This window comes from Larimichthys crocea, chromosome I, assembly GCF_000972845.2.
Source record: "Larimichthys crocea isolate SSNF chromosome I, L_crocea_2.0, whole genome shotgun sequence".
In the NCBI taxonomy this organism is placed as follows: domain Eukaryota; kingdom Metazoa; phylum Chordata; class Actinopteri; family Sciaenidae; genus Larimichthys; species Larimichthys crocea.
The window spans coordinates 10,982,177-11,002,518 of record NC_040011.1 but is presented as its reverse complement, the minus strand read 5'-3'; the positions used below and the strand labels follow the sequence as shown (position 1 = coordinate 11,002,518).

The 20,342-nt window shown below is 40.4% G+C and overlaps 2 protein-coding genes across 6 annotated transcripts in view; both read right to left on the bottom strand.

The window, feature by feature from the left end:
- Positions 1–33: 33 nt before the first annotated feature.
- Positions 34–6,528, bottom strand: LOC113747067 (butyrophilin subfamily 1 member A1-like). Its single transcript, XM_027285098.1, has 5 exons — positions 6,305–6,528; positions 3,566–3,880; positions 3,163–3,198; positions 1,793–2,071; positions 34–1,061 (listed from the first exon to the last, which is right to left on the bottom strand). Exons 1-5 carry the CDS (start codon positions 6,369–6,371, stop codon positions 820–822), a joined length of 939 nt encoding a protein of 312 aa, XP_027140899.1. The 5' UTR covers positions 6,372–6,528; the 3' UTR covers positions 34–819.
- A 3,104-nt stretch (positions 6,529–9,632) lies between these two features.
- The window catches only part of LOC109142824 (butyrophilin subfamily 3 member A2), a 49,126-nt gene continuing 38,416 nt past the window's right edge, over positions 9,633–20,342 (bottom strand). For 3 of the 5 annotated variants that reach the window (XM_027285133.1, XM_027285120.1, XM_027285130.1), the window contains exons 3-6: positions 13,123–13,158; positions 12,426–12,704; positions 11,254–11,373; positions 9,633–10,035 (exon numbers count right to left, since the gene is read on the bottom strand). In XM_027285133.1, the coding sequence (XP_027140934.1) occupies positions 9,995–10,035; positions 11,254–11,373; positions 12,426–12,704; positions 13,123–13,158 (476 nt within the window). In that variant the 3' untranslated portion in view covers positions 9,633–9,994. Of the gene's footprint in view, positions 10,036–11,253; positions 11,374–12,425; positions 12,705–13,122; positions 13,159–19,735; positions 19,757–20,342 lie in introns of those variants that run through there. The other 2 variants (XM_027285122.1, XM_027285147.1) reach the window with 2 other exon arrangements.

Here is a 20,342-nt window from a genome sequence, read left to right as displayed (position 1 = left end):
AATTCACAGAATTTTATCTCAACAGTTACAAAAACAGTTGGTGTGTGACGTCTAGAGGAGTTTAGTTATGCTGAACTTTACCACTGTAAAATGTATTTATCTCTCTCAAATTAAACTTTGTTTATTTTGCAGCACAGACTGAAGTCAGACTCAGACGTGGAAGCTGCTTCATGTGTGACGGTTTTTAGGGGTAACTATTATTTGAATTGTATTTTTAGTTTTTTTAGGTGCCAGCCAGGACTCAGTCTGACAGTTTAAAACTAGTTTACCTCTGACAAAAACCACACAAAGGGTGCATAAATCCAAACCACAAATCACACAACCTTAAATCAAAATGTGAACAAACCAAGATACCACTACTCTTTTCGAAAAAATATATTTACACCACAGGAAAAACCCATAAACAATGTCCACTTCAGTTCAATTTTTAGTTCTCAATAGTTCAGTTCAAAACAAAAGGATTCTTTTTCAGTTTATTTCTAGCGCCCAGGGCGCAAATGTGGCCAGGACCGGCGCTGGAAACGCCGAACTGCACTCCTCCAAACGCCGGGAGCGCGCCGCCGTATTAGTTTAGCGACGTCACTTTTAATAGACCGCCGCACCTGCTAGGCGACCGGCGATATGCTGAAGTGTCTGTGACCAAAAATGACCCTTGATGGACATCGAACTATAAAAGGCATTCTGTTTAATTTGACATTTCTAATTGAAATGAGAAATATTCACTTTAAGGTCTGTTATATTAATAACTTACTATATTTATTTGAACCAATCAGGAGGAGAACCAGAGGCCTCATGAATAAACAAAGTCTCAGTGGATTTTTATGAATGTAAATACAAACATAATGAATCTTTGATCTGAGAAGATGAGAAATGAAATGATGTGTTCTGCTGATGTCTGCACATTATGTTGATGTTGATGCATGACATAAACTTACCTTTATGTATTTTGATGCGCTTTGTACGTACAAGCAAAGCTTGAAATGCAGCAAGTAAGAGAACTCCCAACAAAACTCCCAACAAAACTCCACCACTGAACCATCCTGTGACGTCCACGTGTTTGTCTGAAACACAAAACAAAACCTGAGTGTGAAACTCTGAATGTACTCAAATATAAGCTTATGATTAAACTGATGATATTTCACAAATGAAGTGCTATCAGTGTTCATTTACCTGTTTTTATAATATGTGACTGTCCAACACAAGAAAAATAAAGTTTAAAAACTAAATGTATGTTTTTATTATGTTATTATGTTTTGTTTAAAGTCCATGTAAAGTCAACTCTGAGATTTCTTTCCAAACACATTAAATATGTTGGAAAATAGTTGCTGAAAACACGTGAAAAGTCTTTGAACCTCTAACTCCACATTTCAGTAAGACAGTTTTCAGTCTCAGGATTTTGTGGGCGGTCCTTAAAGGGTGGCTCGATGACACGCTGAGGCCTCCCTGAACCCACAGCAGTATAAAAGCCTTCAGTGCGTTAGCTGGGTGCTTAATAACACTTTATTCTCTGGTCTGATGAAGTCAGAAAACATATTTATTCTGACTTTAAACTAAACCAGGGGCGTCAAACTCAAATACACAATGGGCCGAAATTAAAAAATTGCTACAAGTCAAAGGCCGGATGGGTTCAACGTTTATTGAAACGACCTTATTGCACATATTGAACCTGAAACTAACAAGGCCAGATGTGGCCCGCGGGCCTCGAGTTTGACACATATGAACTAAACTGTGATTCTGACTAAACAACTGACACTAAACAAGTAAAAGTGTGTAATAAAGAAAGAAGTCTCACCACGGACAGACACGTAGGTCTCAGCAAAAGTCTCATGGTGGATTTCCTTCTGCTTGGCGACACAGCGGAAGTCGTCGGTCTTGGTCACAGTGGCGATGAGGATCACGGTGTAACGTTGTCCGCTTTCTAAGACCTTAGGCTCCTCAGCAGGAAGGACGTTTCCAGCACTGTCCTGGAACTCTACTTCAGGTTTTGGAAAAGCACCTCGAACAACACACTGCAGCTGCATCCTGTCCTCTGGGAGTTTAACTATCTTCATGTGTGGCTCTGGAGAAGCTCCTGTTAACATAACAAATATAAAAGCTAGTTAAGGACAGCTACAGCTGTACAGATGTTATAATGGCACAGGTCACCTGACTCAAGTTAAGTTGGTAGCTACAAGTCTGTCACCCAGACACAAGAGGCTGCATCAGCTTCAAGTGATCAGTCAAAATGTTACTGTTGGAAGTTTCAGTGCTACAGCCTCAAAGGAAACAAATGTGGTGGACTGGCTGCATGTAGGCTGCTCATCAAGTCCATGACTTGGAAGTAAATAAAAGCTGGGAGTGCATTTATGTTTTCTGACATTTCATTTTTTGTAATATTGTCTAGAGATAAGATGATGATCTATCCTAACTAAAGGAGAGTCTATGTATATGTCTATGATCTATCCTAACTAAAGGAGAGTCTATGTATATATGTCTATGATCTATCCTAACTAAAGGAGAGTCTATGTATATATGTCTATGATCTATCCTAACTAAAGGAGAGTCTATGTATATATGTCTATGATCTATCCTAACTAAAGGAGAGTCTATGGTGTAAAGATGGATAAGGACGGACTTTTAGGGGGAACATTTCATTTTAAAAAGTTGCCCGACGGCTCGTTGGACAAAAACAAGGCAATTTGCACAGTTTGCAAAGCCGAATTTAAATTCCACAGAAGTAACACGACTTTAACATATCACCTCAAAGCAAAACACCCAGTCTACACTACAGGAGTGTCGCACTCGTCAGTATATTTCCTCATTCTGGCTTTTTTCTGTTTGCACTGTGTTTATGTGCACCTTAAGCCAATAACATGAATGAATTTAAATATACTTTCTGTGTTTATTCTAAATTAATTTGATCATTTTACATAAATACATATTCATTATAAGCTTCAGTCTCAGAAAAATGCATTTAATTTATAGATAAATTTATTGATAAATTAATCGAGATTAATTACAGAAATGTTTGCGATTAAGTATGTATGTATGTGTGTGTGTGTATGTATGTGTGTATGTATGTGCATACATATACATACAGATATGGATATGGTGTGTATGTATATATGTGTTTATTAATGTACACATGTACACACACACACACACACATATATACATACATACCTTCTATTTTTCCATATCTGTCTTTAAGAACAGGTTCTGAAAGAAAGACAATAAAGAACAGGTCAGAGACAAAGACAGGTGAAACACAGGTCAAAGACAAAGACAGGTCAAAGACAAAGACAGGTCAAAGACAAAGACAGGTTCTTACCCAGTTCCTATTTGATTAGCCGCTTTGTTGCAAAGATCGAGACAAGCGAGAAAGAAGAAGACCCAAAGTCAGCCAACATTTATTTGTTAGAGGTTTTAGAGGTTGATCAGTCAGCAGAAGCAGAGGCTCAGTGCTCACATGATGCAGAGACACTGAACATCATACAGAGCAGACAGAAGAAGAACATGTCCAGTGATTAAAGCTGGTTATGTGAAAAGAAAAGACCAAGAGAGGTAAAGGAGGACGAGCACTCACCAACAACAAGCTCAACGTGGAATCTTTTCTCTGGTACAAGACGAGGAAAAACACAGGTGTAGTTTCCACTGTCCTCTATCTTTGCATTTCTGATGATGATGGAGGCGTTGCCGTTCTTCAGTTCATCGGTAAAATATGAAACTCGACCTTTGAACTTCTCGGCTCCGGTGCTAGTAACGCCTGACTGATAAAAGAACACGTCCCTCTGAATGTCATTCTCCTTTATCCAGTCGAACACTTTAAATACGAGGTTCTCCTTGGTGCTGGAGGAACAGGGCAAGATGGCATCGCTGTCGACTTGCACTTTGACGACACCTGAACCAGAGAGACAAAATATATTTGAATCATCATTATGTTTAACACATAACTGTGACTGGATTGAGCAGCGTCAGATTACATGAGCTGTACGGACAACTCATAAACAGACGTGTCCATCATTGAAACATCAGACCAACACTCATGAGTCATTGCAGTATAAATCACAGCGTCAGGAATGCAGAACGACTCTGGCAGGTTGGCACTTTACCCTATGTAGATGAAAAGACAGCCACAAGGTCTAAACAAGACAAATTAGCTCTTGATGTACTCCATCCTAAGACCACTAGAGAAAAGATAGATGGTGCTTTGTGTAATGTCACTGCACTGCTAAGAGCTCCCAACAGTCCTGTTCTTCAGGCTCCAAAGGAGGCTGTCCTACCCCGTCTCTGTGCTACAGGAAGACGTCTGTCCAAAGACCCCAAACTATCTGGTAAATACTAACATGAACTGTGCCAGGGAGAGATTGAAGATGGTGGTGAGACCTGTGCAAGCTGATCCGCACAGGCTTTGAGTATTTTACCAGGAACCCCGTCTGGTCCAGTGGCTTTCCTCGGGTTGACTTTGCGGAGCTCCCTGTGCTTGCACAGTGAGTGTGTGGGAGCTGGGGGGTGGTTGGGGTTGTGGGGGTGTGGTTGCAAGTTTATGGGTTGGAATCTGCAAAGAAGGTGTTCAGCTCCTCTGCCAGCTGGTCGCTTGAGTCCACAGCCATGTTGTTCTGCCCCCTGAAGTTGGTGATGTCCTGGATGCCCTGCCACATCTGCCGTGGGTTGTGGTTAGAGAGATGATCCTCTATTTTGGTTTTGTAATCCTGTTTGGCTTTAGTAATTCCCCTTGTCAGGTTGGCTCTGGCAGCACTGTATAGTTCTGTATTGCCCGACCTGAAGGCGGTGTTGTGGTCCTTGAGGAGGATCCTGACCTGGCTGGTCAGGCAGGGCTTCTGATTGGGGAAAATCCGTTTATTCACTGTGACATTCCCCATGCAGAACTTGACGTAGGATAGCACAGCTTCTGTGTGTGCAGCCTAGGGGTTGTACAGATTAGTCGACTAGTCCACCATGCAGAACCCGCTGCACTGGTGGGCCCAGAAAGAGAATAGATTTCCCCGTTTGGCCAAGTTGTGCAAACGTTACCTGGCTATCCCAGCGACAAGCACACAGAGCGAGAGGATTGTTTCACTGGCTGGAAATAACATCACGCGACAGCTGGCGAGCCTTCACCCGGCGCACGTAGATCCGAAAAAGGAAAACTGTGACTGAGCAGGGCTGTGATGATGACCAGGCTGCAGGCTCTTCTCTGTGTGTTGTTTTCCTCACAAACTGTTTTAAGAGTTCAGTATTTTGTTTTCCACTTCACCTGTATGGGAGATGTAGCCGAACATAACCTGTAGGTATTTACCAGCTGAGTTGCTGCTTGTTGTTATTGCAAAGCATCCCTACTCCTGAGATTTATTTAATTACTGAAGAAAATATCAATGACGTCACCAGCGACTAGTCGACGTCAACTGGACTTTCATTATATTAGTGTGGACTTAAAAAAATCTGAAGTCATAGAGCCCCTAGTGCAGCCAGGTCCTGGTGTTCAATGATTCTCCACTCAGTGTCAGCAAAACAGTCCTGGAGCTGGAGAAGTGCATCTTCAGGCCATGTGGTCTTAGTCAGAGGAGTGGAGCTTCTTCTGAGGGATGCAGGGGTAAGGAGCAGAGAGAGGTGGTCTGACTGACCTAGGTGTGGGAGTGGTATGGCTCTGTATGCTTGTTTAATGTTGGTGTAGACATGATCTAGTGCAGTGGCTCTTAACCTGGGTTCGGTGAGTCGGTCTCAGGGGTTCAGTGGAGCCTCCGCCCTGGAATTTTTTATACCATATGTTACAACATATCTTTGTGAGCAATCGTTTTCGAGGATGCTGGACATAAAAACTAAGAAAAGGAACAGACTTTGCTGTGAAAATGACATGAGACTGGCACTTGCCAAGGTGAAGCCACGCATATCTGAACTGGTCTCTCAAAGGCAACAGCAGAAGTCACACTGAGGTAAGTTGTTGTGAGTTCATGCACTGTGTTGGTTTTGTTATTTGAACAAGGTGATGTTAATGCACGGTTCATTTTGTGTTTTATTTTATTTTTTACTAAAGAAGGGTTCGGTACCTCCAACCAGGTTAGGAACCACTGCTCTAATGTGTAGTAACAGGTTTGCCTGGTTGGGGTGGACCTGTGAAATGCACAGACCCGGAGGAGCAGAGGAGGCCTGAGGCATCCTCGGTTTTGCGTCCACTCCCTCCTCCGTCTCCGCCTCCTGTCGGTGCCGACAACAATCCACGGAGCTCTCGGTGGCTTCGCTATCTCTGATGTTGTGTGTGCGGACACATAGACGCCACTGTACCACTGTTTAGTACCACACAGAAGAAGATGATACACGTTCTTACCGTGTTTATCTGCAAGTGTTGATCCGAGGACAGAGAGGGACAGAGCTGTCAGCACGGCCACACACATGCTGAATCAATGAAAGATCCAGCTACACCGAGCTGAGATATCTGAAGTTAAATGTCGGAATAAACTGGCAGTGAACGCTTAAGACAACAAATGATGAAGCTCTCGGTGTTGAATGGAGAGCTAGCTGGGCTGTGCAAGCGAAATGTTCTCCAGAGCATCCGGAAATGTCCAGCAGGTGCACTGCCACCTACCGGACTGGGTGTGGTACATCACATGACAGAGAAAAACAAAAAACAAAACACTAATATAAACACTCACATACCTCCTAATGTTTTCTGATCCTTGCAACATGTCCCCTGGAGCTCACTTGTCCCCTTTGCAGTGCTGCTTTTAGTTCTGTCCTCTGTCTCCTTGCATTCGATTTTTATTTTTATCATTCATTGTAATTCATTGTCATTTTATCAGTCATTGTACAATATGTTTGTGTTGATTTGTCCTGTACACTGACATCTACTGCACGTCTGTCCGTCCTGGGAGAGGGATCCCTCCTCTGTGGCTCTTCCTGAGGTTTCTTCCACATTTTTTCCCTGTTAAAGGTTTTTGTGGGCAAGTTTTTCCTCACTGGAACCGAGGGTCTAAGGACAGAGGGTGTCACTCCCTGTACAGATTGTAAAGCCTCAGAGGAAAATGGACTTTGTGACTTTGGGCTATACAAATAAAATTGATTTGATTTGATTTGATTTGATTCAATAAGAACACGCTGCACAGCTTCAACATGATCACACAATCTACATTTACCAGTAGGATGTTTACCGATTCTGTGCAGGGTGCTATTAAGCTCTGTATGCCCTAATCTGAGGCGGGTAATTACCACCTCCTCCTTCCTGCCCCTTTCCCCACCTGTTTTTGTTTACTATAAAAGTATCTTTATTTATATCCGAATATTCCTGCCAAACCTTTTGCATTTGTATCGTAATGATTGTCTTTCCTTCTGTTTTCCCTAGTGGGATATTGTTTGTGACCTGTTTGTCGTCCTTGCCCTCAACCCCTGCATGAGCTGTTATGAAGGCCGTAGAGACTTTGATGGATATCTTGTCTACGTCTGTCTTTGTTTTTGCTCTGTGAAACACTTTGGGCTGCATCTCTGCATGAAAGCTGCTATATAAATAAATAAATGAATAAATAAATAAATAAAGTTGAGTATTCATTTCCCTCCACACTCTGATTTTAAAACTTTACTATTCATTTCCACCTCATCTTTTCACCATCTTCTCCTCATAAATGTGTCTGTACCTCCACCCACTCTAATGCCAATATGCCAATAACAATGTTGCACATAATCCAACTTCATCTTCACTGAAATAATCTGATGTTCTCCTGGGCCCAGTGTGTCAAAACGTGTAATCTGGGATCAGGATAATCTAGATAATGAAGTCCTCCTTTTCTCAGTCATGGACTTCATCAGAGGTTGGCCGTGGCTGCATGTGTACAGACCAGACTGCTGCAGTACTTTGGAAACGTAACGTTACAGGTACGAGTATTAACTACACGGTTCATTCAGAAGTGTCAGGATGCTACAGTGATGCTGGTGATGGTGTACATAAACAAGCAGAGGTGCTGCTGCAAACTGCTGTGTCGTGGATTCATGATTAATGACAAACATTAAACGATAAAGTTTTATTGATTCAGGCGCCGTCTTTTCACGTGTCACATTGTCTGACGCTGTCCATGGTGCTGAACTGCAGGATGATCGATGACCTTCAGATTATCATCTGAGGAGAACATGGGCTGACACTGAATTTACTGTGGATTTATGAATTTATGACACAAAGTTTTATAGTTTCTGGCTCTGAGGACGTGTAAGCTGGCTGGAGACCTTATTGTCAACATTATTATTATTTTAGTATTTAAGGTTTAATGACTTCATTAAGGTTTAAGGATTTCCTTTAGTAATGTTGAACACTCAGAGGTTAGACGGCCTTATACAGACCAGCAGTTTGGGGGAATGTGGCCCTCACATCAAATTGACTGACACACTCGTCAACAGTCCAAAGAGCAAATCATTTATAGATGATAAAAAACCACAGAAGGCATTCACAAAGTTCTTTTCTTTTGGGGCTTTATTGCATAACAGAGACAGCTGAATGACAGGAACCTGTGGAAAGATACAATCAATGACACACAGCAAAGTTGGATTCAAACCCTCAGCTCCTCCTCACAGGAGCCTCTTCCAAATGAGTAAGTTAAATTAAGTAAATGGTTCTGTCTGAGCAGCCCAGCTAACTGACCATTCCAGTGCAATATACATAACATAACATTAATATACATTTACAGCTGAGTCTCTTTCAAACCTAAACAGGCTAATATAAAAACCCACAAACATACAGTAACATACAACATCAGCATCAAAAATATTTAAAGGCACCGTTTGTTTTTTCAATCATTCCTTTTTGGCAGTAGTTTCAACAGCTTAAATAAGTTTTTACACACACACACACACACACACACACACACACACACACACACACACACACACACACACACACACACACACACACACACACACATTCAATGCAGTGCCACCAGAAGATAGAAAAGCTACATTTTATGTTAACTGTGTCAGATCTGGAAGGAAGAATCTTGATTAAGAGTTTGTCACTTGTTCTGATTAATAAAGACACTGGGTTAAAACTGAATTGATCCCTGACAGCTGTGCAGAGGACGGGTTGGAGAACATGCTCCTCCCAGCTAAACCTACAATACACTATGACATCAACATGAAAACAGATTCCCTGTGTGTAAAAAAACATTTTATCACTCTGTACCCTGATTGTTCCCTTCTCTGTGAGTCACTTTGGATAAAAACACTGAACGTAATAAACACAAATTAAAATTCCCCTTGTAACAAATTGAAGTTTTTGCTCTGGATTTAAGGCTCAGACCTTCCTCTGCAGTAAAGCTGTAAATCTCTGAACCTGTCACTGCTGCTGCTTTCCATGAAACCGATCACAACAGGTGACACAGAAAAGTCAATTTGTGCGAGAAAATAACGAAATGTTGCTGGAGACTGTGATACTTTTATCACCTCCATGTTGTACGCTTTTTGTTGGCTCATCGTTCATCACACTGTTTACCTGAGTTGTGTACAGTCGTCCCTCGCTATAACGCGGTTCACTTTTCGCGGATTCGCATATATTTTTAGTGTAATTTTGCTTTTTTTACAGCGTACTGTACAGTATGAACGCACATTGTGTTCTGCGTCCTGATTAACTTAGGGAGTACTGTACAAAATGTGTGTAAAAAGGTGTCTAAAAGTGTACACATATACATATGTATACATGTATAATAATTGTAAAACTTACTTCACGGATTTCGTTTATTGCGGGTTATTTTTAGAACGTATCCCCCGCGATAAACGAGGGACCACTGTATACACCTTTGTCTTCATTTAAGTGCTATGGCCTTAACAGCAGTTGATAGCTAAATGAGATATACTGATGGTTAAGTTAAAGCAAAGAAAAACATTCAAAGTCACACACAGAGCTCGTCCACACAAAAGATTGTGAAACCTGTTGAATCTTTGTTGAGCCTGATGTTCATTCAGGCTGCAGATTGTCACGTTAATGATGAAGCTGCAGCATCAAGCAGGTGATTTAAGTGGTAAATTAGCTTCAGGAGAACCTTTATAAGAAATCACCAGAACTCTTTGTCTGCTGACAAGGACCTGCAGAAACAAAAGAAACGTTTAGAATAGATAAAGTCACTTTTCTATGACAGAAATGATTTTGGTGGCTCAGACAAAAAGATCTGAATGTTTGTATCATCTTTAAAAGTCGGTTTTCAAAGTGGAGATGAACTGAAAAGTTGGTCTGAATAGTTTCAGTCGCCTCATGAATTCATCGTGTTTTACAGGTGACTCTTCTTTTGCCGCTGTCAGACTGTGTCGGGACAGAGATCCTGACCCACACTGCATCGTGAAATCACGTCACGTAATCGTCATTAATTAAACTCCAAATTCACAGAATTTTATCTCAACAGTTACAAAAACAGTTGGTGTGTGACGTCTAGAGGAGTTTATTTATGCTGAACTTTACCACTGTAAAATGTATTTATCGCTCTCAAATTAAACTTTGTTTATTTTGCAGCACAGACTGAAGTCAGACTCAGACGTGGAAGCTGCTTCATGTGTGACGGTTTTTAGGGGTAACTATTATTTGAATTGTATTTTTAGTTTTTTTAGGTGCCAGCCAGGACTCAGTCTGACAGTTTAAAACTAGTTTACCTCTGACAAAAACCACACAAAGGGTGCATAAATCCAAACCACAAATCACACAACCTTAAATCAAAATGTGAACAAACCAAGATACCACTACTCTTTTCGAAAAAATATATTTACACCACAGGAAAAACCCATAAACAATGTCCACTTCAGTTCAATTTTTAGTTCTCAATAGTTCAGTTCAAAACAAAAGGATTCTTTTTCAGTTTATTTCTAGCGCCCAGGGCGCAAATGTGGCCAAGACCGGCGCTGGAAACGCCGAACTGTACTCCTCCAAACGCCGGGAGCGCGCCGCCGTATTAGTTTAGCGACGTCACTTTTAATAGACCGCCGCACCTGCTAGGCGACCGGCGACATGCTGAAGTGTCTGTGACCAAAAATGACCCTTGATGGACATCGAACTATAAAAGGCATTCTGTTTAATTTGACATTTCTAATTGAAATGAGAAATATTCACTTTAAGGTCTGTTATATTAATAACTTACTATATTTATTTGAACCAATCAGAAGGAGAACCAGAGGCCTCATGAATAAACAAAGTCTCAGTGGATTTTTATGAATGTAAATACAAACATAATGAATCTTTGATCTGAGAAGATGAGAAATGAAATGATGTGTTCTGTTGATGTCTGCACATTATGTTGATGCATGACATAAACTTACCTTTAATAAATTGTATTTTGATGTGCTTTGTACGTACAAGCAAAGCTTGAACTGCAGCAAGTGAGAAAACTCCCAAGAAGAAGAATCCAACAAACCATCCTGTGACGTCCACGTGTTTGTCTGAAACACAAAACAAAACCTGAGTGTGAAACTCTGAATATACTCAAATATAAGCTTATGATTAAACTGATGATATTTCACAAATGAAGTGCTCAGTGTTCATTTACCTGTTTTTATAATATGTGACTGTCCAACACAAGAAAAATAAAGTTTAAAAACTAAATTTATGTTTTTTGTTAAAGTCCATGTAAAGTCAACTCTGAGATTTCTTTCCAAACACATTAAATATGTTGGAAAATAGTTGCTGAAAACACGTGAAAAGTCTTTGAACCTCTAACTCCACATTTCAGTAAGACAGTTTTCAGTCTCAGGATTTTGTGGGCGGTCCTTAAAGGGTGGCTCGATGACACGCTGAGGCCTCCCTGAGCAGACTCCCCTCACCTCCCTAACCCACAGCAGTATAAAAGCCTTCAGTGCGTTAGCTGGGTGCTTAATAACACTTTATTCTCTGGTCTGATGAAGTCAGAAAACATATTTATTCTGACTTTAAACTAAACCAGGGGAGTCAAACTCAAATACACAATGGGCCGAAATTTAAAAATTGCTACAAGTTTATTGAAACAACCTTATTGCACATATTGAACCTGAAACTAACAAGGCCTATAGATTATTGCCTATAAATTAATAAATCAAATGAAAATAAAAGAATGGCTCTGTCTGCAGTTTTTACAGTCATTTTAACTAATTTAAGAAAAATCAAATGTCCTGTAAGTGCATTAAAAACTGAAGAATGTGTCAAAGCCCCGTTTGCTGCTCTGTGACGCTCACTAGTCTGAGTCAGATGCTTAGGCTCTCATCTTGGATACAAGTTCATCAATGTCTGGGGTCAGGCTCTGAGCTGAGGAAATCCTCAGGAGGTGTTCATCAGTAAGACGACTCCTGTGTAAAGTTGATCTTCATCAAAGAGAACAGTTGTTCACGTAGTAAATAGATTTTATCATGCGGGCCTCGACTTTGACACATATGAACTAAACTATGATTCTGACTACAGCACACTGACCACAGACAGACACTAAACAAGTAAAAGTGTGTAATAAAGAAAGAAGTCTCACCACGGACAGACACGTAGATCTCAGCAGAAGTCTCATGGAGGATTTCCTTCTGCTTGGCGACACAGCGGAAGTCGTCGGTCTTGGTCAAAGTGGTGATGAGGGTCACGGTGTAACGTTGTCCGCTTTCTAAGACCTGAGGCTCCTCAGCAGGAAGGACTTTTCCAGCACTGTCCTGGAACTCTACTTCAGGTTTTGGAAAAGCACCTTGAACAAGACAGTGCAGCTGGACCCCGTCCTCTGTGACATTAACTCTCATGATGTGTGGCTTTGAAGAAGCTCCTGTTAACATAACAAATATAAAAGCTAGTTAAGGACAGCTACAGCTGTACAGATGTAATAATGGCACAGGTCACCTGACTCAAGTTAAGTTGGTAGCTACAAGTCTGTCACCCAGACACAAGAGGCTGCATCAGCTTCAAGTGATCAGTCAAAATGTTACTGTTGGAAGTTTCAGTGCTACAGCCTCAAAGGAAACAAATGTGGTGGACTGGCTGCATGTAGGCTGCTCATCAAGTCCATGACTTGGAAGTAAATAAAAGCTGGGAGTGCATTTATGTTTTCTGACATTTCATTTTTTGTAATATTTTCTAGAGATAAGATATGTACATGTGTGTGTGTGTGTGTGTCTGGATATGGTGTGTATGTATATATGTATGTGTGTATATTTATGTACACATGTGCACAAACACATACAAACCTTCTATTTTTCCATATCTGTCTTTAAGAACAGGTTCTGAAAGAAAGACAATAAAGAACAGAGTCAGAGACAAAAGACAGGTTCTTACCCAGTTCCTATTTGATTAGTCGCTTTGTTGCAAAGATCGAGACAAGCGGAAAGAAGAAGACCCAAAGTCGCCAACATTTATTTGTTAGACTTGCAGGAGCAGCAGCAGCTTCAGTCCCCTCAGTTATTTCGATTAGAGGTTGATCAGTCGCAGAAGCAGAGGCTCAGTGCTCACATGATGCAGAGACACTGAACATCATACAGAGCAGACAGAAGAAGAACATGTCCAGTGATTAAAGCTGGTTTTGTGAAAAGAAAAGACAAAGAGGTAAGGAGGACGAGCACTCACACACAACAAGCTCAACGTGGATCTTTCCTGTGATTCAGAATGTGGAAAAACACAGATGTAGTTTCCACTGTCCTCTATATTGGCATTCTGATGAATGGAGGCGTGCCGTTCTCAGTTCATCGTAAATGTGAAACTCGACTTTAACTGTCGGCTCCGGTGCTGTAAGCCTGAGGCATACAAGACACTCCTTCTGACGTCATTCTCCTTTACCAGTCGACACTTTAAACGAGGTTCCTTGGTGCTGGGGGGAACAGGGCAAGATGGCAATCGCTGTCGACTTGCCTTTGACGACACCTTGAACCAGAGAGACAAAAATACTTTGACTATCTTGCAAAAGGCTAGATCGCGATCTGGTCTACTTGATTGACATAGGCGACGAACCGATATAATACAACACGTTAATACTAGTGCAATTTGCTGTTGAGCAAACAAATGTTCTTCTCCTCCTTCCTCTTTTACGTCAGTCTGCATCCTTGTTGTGCATGCTGCCCTCTGCTGGCTTTACTACTTTTTTTTGACGTGCTATTTGTGATATTTGACAGACAAGGAAGGAAGTAACATTATTTTATTTCTGAAACAGGTTAAGCTCTGTATGTATTTGCGTTCTACACCCTGATGATCCACCATGTATTTAGTTCCTAGATTTCCAGTCCGTAATCTGGTGTAAACTATGGAGCATTTTACCGGTAGGCTGACGTACTGTAGTCAAGCCAGTAGCTCCAACATTGCAAATGCAGATAGTAACAGACTGCAAATAGACGTAGATGATGAGAAAGTCAGCGCTAACCTACTACCGAATGTGGAATATCCAGTTTTCAAAACAAACGAGGACCGCCAAAATTTCATAAAAAGCTGTGTCTCATAAACAAGTGTTGTGCTGTCCTGACATCATTTTTAAATATGAGAATTTAGCTTAATAGCTTCAAGGTTGTGTGACAACCCTTAGCATCCATGAGTCAACATTTGTTGTGAGGTGAATTTTTTAAAAATTTTTTGGTCTTGTGTTTCTAATTATTATTTTTGTGTCTATTCTTTTCCTCCTGATATGTAGAGACATGTCCACTATACGCGGGAAGGTGATACACCAACCATGTATCAAATTAAATTAATATTTATATTATATTAATTATATTATATTATATATATTATATATATATACCGTACACACAGACACGAGCGGCCACTTGCCGTTCATAGTCTCCGCCACCACCGATGCCCTCCGGAAGGAAGGTTGTTGTGTTGTGGGCAGCTCTGGTCTGTGCTGTCAAAATTAACGCGTTAATTTTGTCGATTATTTTAAAGAATACGCGTTAAAAAAAATTTACGCAATTAACGCGGTTTTGTTTACTTCGGTGGCGGCCGCCATTTGGATGTGGCAAAGTAGAGCTTGTTCCCCAGATATATTAGTGGGTGTGTGTGTGAAGGGTGTAAGAGCATAACTTAAAGCCCTCACGGAGACTGCGCCTTGGCGGTCGCCCACATTGCCCCAAGCTAAACACCGGCCCTGCTTGTTTAGTTTACGGGCAGATCTGCCACTCCAATATGGCGGAAACGGTAACGTATCGCAGCAACGGACCAACCTGCTCAATGAGGCGTCATTATGTTTTATGATCTATCCTAACTAAAGGAGAGTCTATGTATATGTCTATGATCTATCCTAACTAAAGGAGAGTCTGTGTATAATATGTCTATGATCTATCCTAACTAAAGGAGAGTCTATGTAATATAGGTCTATGATCTATCCTAACTAAAAGTAGAGTTTATGTAATATGTCTATGATCTACCTAACTAAAGGAGAGTCTATGTATATACGTCTATGATCTTCCTAACTAAAGGAGAGTCTTGTAATACGTTCTATGATCTACCTAACTAAAGGAGAGTCTATGTATATACGTCTATGATCTATCCTAACTAAAGGAGAGTCTGTGCATATATGTCTATGATCTATCTAACTAAAAGAGAGTCTGTGATATATGTCTATGATCTATCCTAAATAAGGAGAGTCTGTGCATATATGTCTATGATCTATCCTAACTAAAGTAGAGTCTATGTATATACGTCTATGATCTTCCTAACTAAAGGAGAGTCTTGTATGTAACCCGACTTAACATATCACCTCAAAGCAAAACACCCGTCTACACTACAGGAGTGTGGCACTTCGCCAGTAATTTCCTCATTCTGGCTTTTTTCTTTGCACTGGTGCATATGTGCACTAAGCCAATAACATGAATGAATTTAAATTTACTTTCTCTGTGTATTTCTACATTAATTGATCATTTACATAAATAAATATTCATCATAAGCTTCAGTCTCAGAAAAATGCATTTCATTTATTGATACATTTATGATAGATTAATCGCGATTAATCGCGATTAATTACAGAAATTTTTGCGATTTAGTTAATTTTTTTTAATCGATTGACAGCCCTAATATATATATATAATATATATATATATATAATATATATAGTTTTGTGATCTGGCTTCTTCGTTCCCACATGAAGTTATTTCCCCTCCCCTGCTGTATTAATCTGGATGTCTGGCTATCAGCTGCTTTCTCCTTATCCATAATGGCATTTCTCTCCTGCTCCAATTTTTAATGTAGAACAGTAGATTTACACCTGCTGTATGAGACACGTCTCTTTTTATAGCATTTTAACACTTCTCATATTTTTAATAAATTTCATAATGTACATACGAGCATTGAAGCAGTGCAGGATCATACTTTGTTTTATGAAACTTTTTTTTTTTTTTAATCAAATTTTAACCATTCTCATATTTTATAAATAAACGTTTAACTCATTTAACACACACACGTCTTATTTGAAAACCCGGAAGTGTCCACACCCTGCAGGTAAACCGCGGTGGACTTTCCCAGTTGTATTTACCATAAAGTCGGCAAAAGGGCGCACTGGGAAAATATTGGAGCGGCTGACGTCACCGCATGAACCTGAAGCTGTTTGTTTTTTATAGTTCTTAGTGCTGGTGACTGAATAACATCTCTCTGTGTGAGCTGCTGACCCGTAGCCCACACTATATTATTCCAGATCTGATTAATGCTATAGATATCTGCAGACTGTGTGAGCTGACACACCTGAGTAAAAGTGAAACTTTGTTCCGCAACACACTGCATCAGGTTCGTTTGTTTGTTTATAACTAAATACACTAAATACAAAACCTGCAGGCCGTTTCTGGTCTGCCGACGCTACTTTGAATTATTATTATTATTAATCATCAGGGACGGACTATAGCTATTTGGGCCGACAAGTCCCGATATATATATTAACGAGTAGATCCACACACCCGACACACTCTCAATGTGTCGCAACGAGAAAAAACAGTCCCCCTCGGGGGGGGGGTGTTGTTGTTGTGGGGCTGCTCTGGTCCAAAATGCCGGGCCGATTTTGTCCCAGTCCGCCCATGATTATTATTATTATATTATTATTATTATGAGTTTCTCACCGGGTTCGTCTCCAGCGTTGATCCAGGCAGAAGGAGAGAGGAGAGGGTCAGAGCTGTTAGCATGGTTAGCTTCATTTTGTCGCGAGAAATGAGTTGTTTAAACCCGTCACTGAGAAACTGGAAGTTAAATGTTGGAATAAACTGACAGTGACGCTCAACAATGATCAGCTGTCAGTGTTTAGGCGAATAAAGGAGAGGACGGAGACCGGACTGGGGCTGCTGAGGTTGCTGCTGGGAACTGAGGCTGACTCGCTGCTGCTGCTAAATACTATAAAAACAAACTAACAACAAACATCCTCCTCCTCCTTCTTCTTCCCCTCTTTCCCTCAGTCTGCATCTTGTTGCATGCTGCCCTCTGCTGGACTTTACTTCTTTACTTCTTCCTTTTTAAACATCTTTTACTGAACCCAGTTCAAACGCAGAGATCTCATTCTTTGGTGTTCCTCCCTTCCTCCTGGTTCTTCCAGTTTTCTTTCCATTGATTGATTATTTTCCTTTTATAACTTTTTCCTTCTGCTTTTGATCATTTTTCATTTCATTCCCACCCTCCTCTTTCTTGCTGCCTCCTTTGCAGTTTGATCTGCTTTCTTCGTTCCTTGTTAAATGAGCTGGTACCCCCACACATCATCCACCTCCCTCCCCTGCTGACGACGTTTACATTTCTGAGCTTTCCATAAAGCCAAGAACATGATACGTCGTCAGATTTAACACTAATAAAGGAGATAATGAGACCTGACGCTGCTTCTTCTTCCTTCTTTTACCAGCAGTCTGCATCCTATTGTTGCACACTGCCCTTTTCTGGACTGTACACAGAACCCTAAAGGATACAATACATTTTATTTTATTCCACTGGTTCTACCCGTGATAATGAGATAATTAATTCGAGATTACCAACAACTGATCAAGGTTCACAAACATCTCCTGTCAGGAGACAGAGGGAGAATTTTCTTTGCACTTCACTTTCTCACATGACATGTCTGTTTCTCCATACCTGAACATGCATATGACTTTAAATTCAGAAAAAAACACAAACCACCGTGAGGGTCTGTATTTATAAGTGCATCCTTTATAACCAAGACAAATTTCTTATTTGTCATTTTTAAAGTGATCCCACACTGATTCTTATACACCCCCCCCTATTCACACTCACACCTTTAGGCTTAAAGTAGGGCTAGGGTTAGAGTAATTGGAGTAGTAAAGTATTAAGTGCATTGGACTGTGAGGAAGCCGGACTCAGGCGCAGACATGGGGAGAACATGCAAACTCTACACAGAAAGGCCCAGCAGAGGACAGATAGGGAGGAAAGATAGAAATGAAACAAACAAAAACATTCAAAGTAACACACAGAGTTCATCCACACAAAAGTCCTGATGTTTGTGAAGCCTGCTGAATCTTTGTTGAGCCTGATGTTCATTCAGGCTGCAGATTGTAACGTTAACGATGAAGCTGCAGCATCAAACAGATAATCTAAGTCAGGGGTTTTCAAAGTGTGGGATAGTGGGCCTCCCCTAAGAGAACTCAAAAGCAGCCACCACCCCCCCACACACAATTATTATTATTACTTTTATTACTGTTATTGATGTTGCTTTGAATGTTCCACGATAACAAGAACAATAAATGTCACTCACATCTTTATTTTTTTAAACATCTTAAACATATTTGTAAAAACCTTTTAAATATCTTTATTTGTGAATGTCTATTTTTTCAAACACAATCTGTTACGACCAGATATAAGGGTATGAAAGAAGTAACATAAAACCAGATTTTAAGGTTAATAAACAAAAGGTATTTTTATTAAATGAAAGTTCAAATTGTTTTAACAAAAGGAGGTGAGGCAAAAGGGGAACAAAGGGCGCACAAGTGCTGTTTAAAAGAACAAATAAATATAACAAACGGAGAACTCTAACAGAGCCTATACTATTCTAAATCACTTTAAACTAAACGAGGAACAAAAACCTCACTATCTAAACTACTTTTATCAGTAACAAAAAACATCAAAACAGCACCCCTAAACTAGTGAATCTAACAGAAAATCAGTGCAATCAGTAAATATGTGTCTAAACTAATCCCTGCCCAGTCCCAGAAGAAATCCTCACCAACCTCGACACCACAATAGGCGAGCTCACTCCACACAAACACCAGCCGCCTTGGTGTTTAAATGCCCAGGCCGGGGCAATTGGGGCCAGCAGATTGGCCGGCCGGGAGAGGATACAGAGGATGTCGCAGCCAATCCCAGTCCCCTCGGCACATCTTTGTGTGTTTTTAAACATATTTAAATATATTTAAACACATTTTTGTTTACTTTTCAACTTCACACAATTTAACTTTTCAGCTGTTTTTTTTAAACATGTTCATCTTCAGACGTTTGAGGCCGAGCAGCCCCAAAAGTTATCGCGCCTTATTGGCAGGACCCAAGCCTGGCCCCGTCTCTGCCAGACTAATAATGAACATGTCTTCACCAGTGTGGCAGAAGAAAACAGACTTTAAGTTTTAATACGACGCGATGTTTATCATGCTGGAATAGAACAAAGATCAGACATACTGTGTCGTTTTGTGGATTTTTTTGTTGCTACTCTTTGGGGGCTAGCTCGCCGAGTTTTCATCGCACCGTGATGAGACACATATCTTTGTAAGATATAGTTTTATTTTTTCCCCCGCGCGCTTCCCTCGAAGTCCTCTGGCGCCCCCCCAAGGGAGGCGTGCCTCACACTTTGAAAACCGCTGATCCAAGTGGTTCACCACTTTCAGGAGAACCTTTATAAGAAATCAACAGGACTCTTTGTCTGCTGACAAGGACCTGCAGAAACAAAAGAAACGTTTAGATTAGATAAAGTCACTTTTCTATGACAGAAATGATTTTGGTGGCTCAGACAAAAAGATCTGAATGTTTGTATCATCTTTAAAAGTCGGTTTTCAAAGTGGAGATGAACTGAAAAGTTGGTCTGAATAGTTTCAGTCTGATCTTCTTTAAGAAGCTACAAAGCAGATGATGACAGCCAGAAAGAAATCATGTTCTGCTGTTTGGTTCAATGATAAACTGTGATTTGATTTTGTAATCATAAGCTCTTATTAGTTAATTATTCATTTATTTTAGGAAATCTAAATGATCAGTGATGATGATGTATTTATTTGAACCAATCAGAAGGAGAACCAGAGGCCTCATGAATAAACAAAGTCTCAGTGGATTTATATGAATGTAAATACAAACATAATGAATCTTTGATCTGAGAAGATGAGAAATGAAATGATGTATTCTGTTGATGTCTGCACATTATGTTGATGTTGATGCATGACATAAACTTACCTTTATGCATTTTGATGCGCTTTGTACGTACAAGCAAAGCTTGAAATGCAGCAAGTGAGAAAGCTCCCAAGAAAACTCC